At 31.0% G+C, this 10,904-nt stretch overlaps 1 protein-coding gene across 1 annotated transcript in view; it reads left to right on the top strand.

The window, feature by feature from the left end:
- Window positions 1-2,123: 2,123 nt before the first annotated feature.
- Window positions 2,124-10,904, top strand: part of LOC111086772 (cAMP-specific 3',5'-cyclic phosphodiesterase, isoforms N/G-like) — a 231,288-nt gene continuing 222,507 nt past the window's right edge. Inside the window, exon 1 of the mRNA XM_022390974.1 lies at window positions 2,124-2,612. Coding sequence (XP_022246682.1) covers window positions 2,512-2,612 — 101 coding nt within the window. The 5' untranslated portion in view covers window positions 2,124-2,511. The remainder of the gene's footprint in view (window positions 2,613-10,904) is intronic.

Below are 10,904 nucleotides of genomic sequence, written 5' to 3'. Positions count from 1 at the left end.
ACTGATAGATATATCAGACATTAACTAGCAGCTGCATTTACTGATAGATATATCAGACATTAACTAGCAGCTATATTTACTAACACATAAATTAAATATTAACTATAAGTTATTGTTTTTCTACATATATTAGACATTAACTATACGTTATTGTTTTTCTACATATATTAGACATTAACTGTAAGTTATTGTTTTTCTACATATATTAGACATTAGCTATAAGTTATTGTTTTTCTACATATATTAGACATTAGCTATAAGTTATTGTTTTTCTACATATAATAGATAGTTTTACCGAGAACTAGATCAGGTATCAAACAGTGTATTAAAGAATAAATTAGGCATTAAATGTCGGGTACCTCTATTGGAAGACAAATTTCTGTTAAAACTTTTTATTGAATGACAGATGAGCCATTATCGATAAGTTAACATCTTATTGGTGATCGTGTTTAGCAAAATGTCATTATGAAATGATTTGATGAAATGTCACACGCAATACTTTTAACCGAATGGATTTATATGATGATGACTAGCTCGCATGACAAAGTTCAATAAAGAAAAAAAAAACACACGAAAAACCACCTAATTTTTTGTAATGTGTTGTGTAATAATGAATAATAAGATAGCAGGCGTGGAAATAAAAGAAGTTTTTCTTTAGAAACACAGCAGAGCCCCCTATAAATCTAGAATAATATTAGCACACTGCCCATATCGTTCTGTTTGTTATTAAACACAAAGCAACACAATGGGCTATCTGTGTTGTATTCACAGCGAGTATCGAAACCCGTGTTTTAGCGTTATAAGCTTGCAGACTTGCAGTTGAGTCACCGGGGGGCGTCCACGTCGGACAAGAAGCAACAGTAGGTTTCAGATGAGAGATGAACCAGCTTTTAGGTCAAAAGTGGACCTGTTGGAGGATTTTTTTTTGTATCCGTCAGCGGTTTCTTTCCAAATGGAGGTTTAACTTTCATCGTTCTCCAGATTTTGTTCTTTACATTAAAACTATTCCATTAATAAAATAAGTTATTTGTCTTAAAATCAATTGGACTCTTTCTACCTGTGCTTATTTTCTTTAACTTTTGTCCATAAGAAGGGCACTCCCTTTTATTACACCCACCCTCTTTTCGAAAACTTCGTACCCTTGTCTATTTCTATTTTAAAATCGTCCGTTTAATATGAATGTTGTGCTTAACACTCTTCAAAAATCAAAATTTCAAATTATGGGAAATAATTCACTGGAAAGATCAAACTTACCAGCCTCAGGTAATTGTTTGTTTTATAGCAAAGCGACATTGGGTTATCTTCTGTACCCACCGCGGGGAATCGAACCGCAGATCTTAGAGTTGTACGTCGGTAGACCTACCGCTGTCCCATCTAGGGACGGTCCAGGTAATAAAATCAGGCGAATTCTTCCATCATACATATATTTTAATAATAACAGTCAAATAAAATATACCAAATGCATGAGATGGAATTTTGCCCAAGTGTATAAAACAACTAATGAGCAATGAGTAATTCTAAAGGTAAGACACCTTAGCCTATAGCGAAGATGAAGTAAAGAGTACCTTACATCGTAAGCAAGTAGAGAGCTCTCTGATTGGTTGCTCACATGTACCTGTGCCTTCCCCGTTTTATGAGCACTAATGAGCAATGAGTAATTCTAAAAGTTACCGTCATAAGTCGGTACAAAATAATTAAAAAGGTAAGACATCTTAGCCTATAGCGAAGATGAAGTAAAGAGTACCTTACATCGCAAGCAAGTAGAGAGCTCTCTGATTGGTTGCTCACATGTACCTGTGCCTTTCCCAGTTTTATCAGGCGTGCTTTGGACACCACTACACTCAGAGAAACACTGAGGTTGGCACGAGACAGAAGAGCTTTCTTCCCGAGACTGACAGTAGAAAATGTTGCTGTAATATATTTTTCCAGTTGCTGTAACATATGTTTTAGGTTTCAGTGTCGCCAATTTCAGCTTTTCAAAAGTAATTACTCTGCAATTTTCAAGAGTTGCTACCGAGTCTCTAGTTTCCAAATCATAAAAATATACTTCATTAAAGGTCATATAATATACGAGAATTATTAACTCCATTTCTGTTTGTTTCTGAAGACAAAATTTCAAACGTTTCCTCTAACGAGTCTGCTGTAAGTTAAAAAAAAAACGTTGTGTAATCAAGTAGCCGTTTTAACAGAACTAAAAATAGCTTTTGCTTTACAAACAACTTATCATTAACAGACTTCAAACACAAAGAAGCGAAGAGGGTGTTAATGAGGTTATGTCGACTTCACTTTAGCTTCTGCTGAGTTAGACAGGACAAAATCCGAGCCGCTTTCCTGCAGAAGTTGGCCAGTACCTGATATAAAATTAGTGTTTTTTTTTCCCCGAACTCTTAAGGTATTGATTTTTGTCCTCTTTGGTGAGCGAGTGCAGATAACCTTACTCGGCAGCGGGAAACAAGTCTTCAACTTGCCGATAGTTTTGAGCTACCACAAGGGTTACTGTCTCGTTTAGATATGTCTGGACCAGCAAACAGACCTAGTTTTCTTCGACAGCTGCAGGAGGGCCAACTAAAAGCACAGAGAAGTCGTCGTCACACCCTAGCCAACGTGTTACGGTAAGCAATCTGTGTTGTTTTTGCTTTATTTTGTTCTTGTTCGCCGAGGCTCCTCGTGAGAATATTTCAGTAGAAATCTTGTTTTCACAAATATATAAAATACCAAGAAAGAAGTCTATAAACATAGCACGCCTGTAGGACGTTTATCAAGGCGAGCACACGCAGGTTGAAATTAGATACGAAGCAACTGATAGCAGACTGGCTGATATACGAGTTTAATATATATATATATATATTTCTGGAAAATACGAACAGCTGTATAACACCAGTACACCATTTCTTATTGAAAATCAGAGAACCTTTATTACAGTAGTCATTTTATTTTTATTTTCTCACCGTGTATATTAAAAACGTAAAAAATATGAAGTTCGCAAGAAAAAGCCCATCGATTGAATATATATTTTAAAGAGCCTCCTCTTCCATGGTTTCTCTTGGTAACATATAAAATAGAACGCAAGGAAAAAAATAGTAAATGTATGTAACAATTTCAAGCATTAAGTGAAATCGGACCCTAATACTTTTCTGTTATAAAGTTTACTCGAGCTGGAATCGTATACAAACTATGAATATTTTTTTTTTGGAATGACTTGATATAGAACTGCCATACTCAACACACAAACCATATAGTGCATACATATTTATATTATCCAGAATGTTCTATGAATCAGAACCCAATCATACAGTTTTAGGTTTATTATATAATTCAAAATGTGGAAATTATATTTTTAGATGGTTACTAAATTTTGTTTTTTTCAAAAATACAAATTTATTACCAAAAGACGTGGTTATATTACATGTTGAAATGTTTCTATTTAAAATATGTAATGTTTCATAACAAAAAATTATCTTCCTTCACGAAAATAAACGCGTATTCTTAGAAATATATTTATTAATTTAACATATGACCTTTCCCTAAGATACATAATCATATTTATGATCTCAGGGGGCTAATTGTTAACAACGCATGATAAAAAGTAAGCTTTCTGATAAACTCAATGTTTTATAACAAATTCTGACATATATTTACCGACAAAGAAACAAAAGCGCATAACAACAAGTCCCCAAATATTATTCAGAACGTTTTCAAAAATCGAAAATTAGAGGAAAAGATGAGGCAACAACGGTCAACTATTTTTACTATAAGATAGAAAACACATCAATTATCAACTAGTTTTACTATAAGATAGAAAACACATCAATTATCAACTATTTTTACTATAAGATAGAAAATACATCAATTAACAACTATTTTTACTATAAGATAGAAAACACATCAATTATCAACTATTTTTACTATAAGATAGAAAATACATCAATTAACAACTATTTTTACTATAAGATAGAAAATATATCAATTATCAACTATTTTTACTATTAGATAGAAAATACATCAATTATCAACTATTTTTACTATAAGATAGAAAATACATCAATTATCAACTATTTTTACTATAAGATAGAAAATACATCAATTAACAACTATTTTTACTATAAGATAGAAAATATATCAATTATCAACTATTTTTACTATTAGATAGAAAATACATCAATTATCAACTATTTTTACTATAAGATAGAAAATACATCAATTGACAAATATTTTTACTATAAGATAGAAAAGACATCAATTGACAGATATTTTTACTATAAGATAGAAAAAAACATCAATTGACAGATATTTTCCTAGGGATTAGATCTGAAACAAAACACCAGTTACATTTACTAAGAAATAGATCTGAAACAACTTACCAGTTTGATATCTATATGAATAAGTAACTACTTTCAGTTTCAGAATTTATATACATTGTTAGATTGTTGAATGTTGATTTAAATACTAAAACGTTCTTTACTGTAGAAACATGTGTACTTGACAATGATCGCACTAGTGATCGAAACGTCGTATCTGTTCTAAAAACTATAACAAACTGTAAAAGCTGTAAATTGTAATGACATAAAATACCAGTTACTAGATTTGATGGTATGTCATTTGTACTTCTCCTAGGGAATATGTTGATAACAAAAAGGTGGTTCTACTTAACAAATTAACAAGAAGGTGGTTCTACTTAATAAATTAATAACAAGAAGGGGTTCTACTTAATAAATTAAATATAAAAAGGTGGTTCTACTTAATAAATTAAATATAAAAAGGTGGTTCTACTTAATAAATTAAATATAAAAATATGGTTCTATTTAATAAATTAAATATAAAAAGGTGGTTCTACTTAATAAATTAAATATAAAAAGGTGGTTCTACTTAATAAATTAAATATAAAAAGGTGGTTCTACTTAATAAATTAAATATAAAAAGGTGGTTCTACTTAATAAATTAATAACAAGAAGGTAGTTCTACTAAATTACGTGTTTTGTTTTAGATATGTCAGGATTAACCAGCATAAACGTGTATTCTTGTAGATGTGTTGATTTAGAAAAGTCTGATGCTAATAATCGTGCTTAGGGATTTATAAACATAAAAACAGAAATCTAATTTTTATATTTGTAAGAATCATTTGATACACACTCGTTATTCGATGTATAAAAAAGTTGCCTAGGTTTCATACAGGCCAGTTGTGTGTATCGGTAAATATAAGAAAATCAAATGTTTTATATGCAACATTAACTATTAACGGTTTTCACGTGTAAGGGAAGTCATGTTAAAAAAAAAGTATAAAACTCGTTAACTGTACTTAACTTTCAAACCACCCATAAAGCTTCTCATTACCATCACGTGAGATAACTTACCTTGAAAACGTTTTCCCTTATTAATCTATTAGTTGGCTCACAAATAATTGATTTGCGATGTATTTTTCTTATTCGGGTAAATAGCTAATTTCACATGAGAAAAATATACCAAACTTGTGATATATGTTTATCTGTTCACGGATTGGTGTTTTTAGATTGGAAGCTTCATTTTAATATATAGAATGCACGTGCTTCAATACGTCATGGAATCGTATACGATTTCTCTTTTTTTTGAGGAAAATATACCTACTTTGAAAATCACAATCAAGAATTTTAATAATATGGATAGCATAATGTAATTCCAATACTTCGTTTTTTTTTGTTTTGTTTTTACTATTCTATTTATAGAAATAACGAGAATAAACGAACTCATAACACCAGGAATGTCTAAGTTAGTTTATACAACGTAGAAAGTACAATACACTAAAACACCCACACTTCAAAGGACAAATAAGATGCTTTAATACTTACTTATATATATATATGTTTATGTATGATATATAATATATTATATTACGATTTTTACTATATCTCTGTAAGATTTGTATTACTGTTCTTATATATATATAGTAGTATAAAAGCCTGTCAAAAATGACGGGAAACCATTGTTGAATGACTAACGAAAATTATATAATTTAACTAAAACTAAGAATTTTTCTGTAACTCCAAACTGCACCTACTCATCACTTATTTCATCAGCCTCAAAATTATTCTTTAATCACCACATTTTTAGTAAAAACTACGCAGAAAAGATAAATTTTATCGTGAAGAATATTACGTGTGCACCCTGTAAGAGATTTAAATAGCACTCTTGAGTCTTTTCATTGTATTCTAGGCTAGGAAGTAGAAATTATAGTACGGACATTCCGACACAAATGTTCAACTCTTTCGACTGTACAAAGGACAAAATATGTCTGGTAGTAATAAACGTTTGTTTTTCTTTATGTTTTAAGGCCAATTAGGTAACATATGTCTTTAAATGACAAAAGAATATAAATTAATTAACATTTATTCACAACATAAAAGTTTTAAAACTCCGACACTATATCGTTAGTAATATTGTAGTATGTCTATTTGTAGTCTAATTTAAGCATTAGGCCTAATACATAAACATAACGTTAGGCTTAGCTGAAACACTGCTTGGTAAATTTTATTTTGCTTAAAAAATCTCTTGAAATCTGTGAAGACATAAACCAGCTAATCAGATTTACTGGTTTTTAATTATAGCAGTACGGTTCTAAGCTTCGATTTTTACTTTACTCCGATTCTAACAATTGGTCTTTACTTAGAGCAGTAGGGTTCTAAGCTTTGGTTTCTACATTACTCTGACTAACGATTAGTCTTTAGTTACAGAAGTACGATTCTAAGCTTGGTTTCTACTTTACTCTGACTCTAACAACTGGTCTTTAGTTATAGAAGTACAGTTCTAAGCTTTAGTTTGTACTTTACTCTGACTATAACGAATGGTCTTTAGCTATAGCAGTACGGATCTAAGCTTTAGTTTTACTTTACTCTGAGTATAACGATTGGTCTTTAGTTATAACAGTATGGTTCTAAGCTTTAGTTTTTACTTTAATCTGACTTTAGCAACCAGTCTTTAGTTATATAGGCACAGTTAATAACTTGGTCTTTACTTTAATCTGATTTTATAATGACCAGTCTTTGGTTATAACGGCACAGTTCTTAATTTTCGTGTTTACTCTGACTCTAACGATTGGTCTTTGTAGATTTCTGAAAATTAAAAACAGTTGTGAAAACGAAATCATATGAATGTTCGTAACGAATCAGATGTTTTACTATATAATCTGCTATCTCTGTTCTAATAAAAACACTCAGATCTGTGTTAAAATAATCTATAATATCATTTTTATTGTAATTATTGAAGTAATAACAGTACAATAGTGATGTATATATATCAAGAATGAAATATGTACTATTCTCATTCACAAAAGGCATTTTGAGAAACCTTTATGTCCTTTAAAAGGTTTCAGTCGCATCTTTAGGAGAATAAAACCAAAAGCAATGGAATGGTAAAACTAGCTTTAAACATCGAATTATCTATTACAAAATCAATAAATACACTAAGCTCAGGATCGTTATAAGCGCAAAAATAAAATAAAATGTTTTTTCGAAGTAAAATGAAACAGAACTTTATAGTATGACCCAGTGAATTAAAAACGCAAGAACAATATCCATTTTACAAGAACAATATTAATTTTACAAGAACAATATCCATTTTACAAGAACAATATTCATTTTACAAGAACAATATCCATTTTACAAGAACAATATCCATTTTACAAGAACAATATTAATTTTACAAGAACAATATCCATTTTACAAGAACAATATTCATTTTACAAGAACAATATCCATTTTACAAGAACAATATTCATTTTACAAGAACAATATCTATTTTACAAGAACAATATCCATTTTACAAGAACAATATTCATTTTACAAGAACAATATCCATTTTAGAAGAACAATATTCATTTTACAAGAACAATATCCATTTTACAAGTACAATATCTATTTTACAAGAACAATATCCATTTTACAAGAACAATATTCATTTTACAAGAACAATATCCATTTTAAAAGAACAATATTCATTTTACAAGTATAATATTCATTTTACAAGAACAATATCCATTTTACAAGTATAATATCCATTTTACCAGAACAATATTCATTTTACAAGAACAATATTCATTTTACAAGAACAATATCCATTTTACAAGAACAATATCCATTTTAAAAGAACAATATTCATTTTACAAGAACAATATCCATTTTACAAGTACAATATTCATTTTACAAGAACAATATCCATTTTTCCCCATCACTAGTTCTCTCTCTCTCTCTCTCTATCATTCTTACTTACTAAGATTCCACGCATGTGCGTTTGCCACCCCACTCTGGGTTCATGGTTTTTCTTTTTTATTTCTTTACGTCTTCACCCTCTACTCTTGTTTACACGTGTCTCGTGGTCCAGTTTTCTTCTGTCACCTTTTGTTTGTCCACTTATGGCTTTCTACTTCATGCCCATCTCTGTCCATTATCTTTTGTTTTTGTTATTCTATTTTGATTGGTATTCTTTATCTCCCCCCCCCCCTGTCTCTCCTTGTCATAATGTTAGTACAATTAGAACGTGTGGAAATTAATTGACAAATTAAAAAAAAAGTCGGCATTCGTTTAGGTAGCGTTCCAGACGTGACGAATGGGAATTAGTCTTTGCTGCACCTATATTCTCTGGGATAAAATATAGGTATAAAAAAATTAACATAAACTCCAGGCTCATACTGGTATAACATCATGATACAGTTCAGTATCACTAGATTCATTCTGGTGTGACATCATGACACATTTCAGGTTCATACTAGTGTGAAATCTTGAACCCAGGATTGTTCACACACCATGCAAATGCTCCACCAACTGCTATAAAAATTTTAAGTTAATGCAGTTGTCTCCAGTAAGGCACTTTCTAACAACTCAAACTAATACATTTTTCCCCTCTCCGAAACAAGCTACTGGGTATTTATTTCACATGTTAACCATCTCTGGACATAACCAGAGGACTTGTAATTTGAAAAAAAAATGCCGTTTTTTTTTTTCAAATGTCACAAGTGTGTGAATCAAGTCTAAGTTTAACTCAAGGAAACTGAAGAACGTGATTATTTTGGCATCTCACGTAAAGAAGAACAACTAGTACGAAACAAGGCAGATCAGAATAAAAATGCCCATATAAGAAAAGCAGCAGGTCCATTCTAAATGTGAGTATGGCCAGAAGGGGTCGTGTTCAAGTGGACGTTACTGAAAACCATGAATAAAAGGCGAGGCAAAAGTAGAATAAAACTCTGTTTGTTGATACTCGTAGTCACACTTGGCCAGATCATAATCACACGATCCATATTTTTCAAGAAACATAAAAAGCGTTTGAAAGAACTCTCGAAGAAAAAAAAATAGAAAATGAGACATCAAAAGACTGTGTTTAGGCCGGTTTAATTAGCATATTATAAAGATATAACTTAGAAATAAAAAAGAATGCTTGTTGAAATAGTTTTGAACAGAGGTACGTGTCTGTGACGATTTTAGAAGTGTGAAGAGTTTTGTATACGGCAACAGTGCAACACACATGTGCATCTATACATAAACGTAGATTGAATATATTCTGTATTACCTTTACTGAAAATGCTTAAATGCTTTATTAATAAATGGGAAATTATTCTACTTTAACGAACTTTTATAAAACTAAAGCATTGTAGCAAACAGTTAAATAAGATGACGGTAAATGTCGCCCATTTTGATCTAAAAAGTACGCCTGATCTTTTCACATGTAGGCTTAGCAACTAATTATATATATTCAGGTCTCGTGCTTGTCGATCTATCGAAGTCACGCCAAGATGGGATTATAAAATACTTTACAGCAATATGGTTCAATAAAGTTGAACAACTGAGAAATTCAACAGAGTTAGACATCAAAGTAGGTATAATTTAATATAATAACTTTATATATTAGATTTATAAGATTAGCGATATCGTACATTCTCCTTTAACTGGTGGCAGTGACAAGACAACGGAAACATTAATTTATCTATAAACCTTTCCTAGTCGAGCGTTATCGTATCTTTTACCGTCCGTCCCTCATGAAAAGATATTGAACAACTATATATTTTACGTCTATAATATCCTAGTGTTGCGCCACCTATCAGTCCGATTATCGTACAATCATTATTGAGTGTTAGTAAGCTAAATGGTTTTGGCAACTAAATCTATATCTATTCAAAACTATAGCCAGCCTTACGCCGATAAATAAAACAGTTTGATTTACTTTTTTTTCACTGTACAGTGTATATATTATTTTAACAAAACGCATGCTTGGTTTATAAATCTATATAAATATAATAGTACCGTCTGTTGTATGTCCATGTAACTACTTCGCAGGGTTTGGATGGACCTAAACCAAAATTGGTATGGAGGTTCATTAGGTCCATGCGGGGGTACATACAAATTTTCAGTTTTACCTTTTGACCGCTACTTCGCCCCCTGTTGATGGATCTTCACCAAATTTGGCATGAAGGTTTGTTGCGTCAATGCGGAGATACAAGCAAATTTTCGGTTTCACATTTTATGTTTTCCAGTTTTTATGGACGTTTTTTTTTATATACAATAATACAATTACGACTTTTCGAGGAGGTTTTAGCTGAAAATTTGTTAAAGCTATACATTTTTATTATAATGGTAATTTACCGTAATTAGTTCGGTTTATACGCAATCAGTGGTTTCAAACAAAACGGCCAATGTTTAGAGAATAAGAATATTACAGTTTGAGCTTTAGTTGTGTTATAAAACTTAATAGTTTAACACCAACTAACACAAGGGTTTTCAAACTCTTACAGTCTAGGATTATTTTGTGAACATGCAAGACCACCCCCATTTGTCATGTAACTCAAAATCAACAGTGAAAAGGGTTTTCAAACTCTTACAGTCTAGGATTATTTTATGAACATGCAAGACCACCCCCATTTGTCATGTAACTCAAAATCAACA

This window comes from Limulus polyphemus, unplaced genomic scaffold (assembly GCF_000517525.1).
Source record: "Limulus polyphemus unplaced genomic scaffold, Limulus_polyphemus-2.1.2 Scaffold1418, whole genome shotgun sequence".
NCBI lineage: Eukaryota > Metazoa > Arthropoda > Merostomata > Xiphosura > Limulidae > Limulus > Limulus polyphemus.
This window is presented reverse-complemented; position numbering and strand designations above follow the sequence as displayed.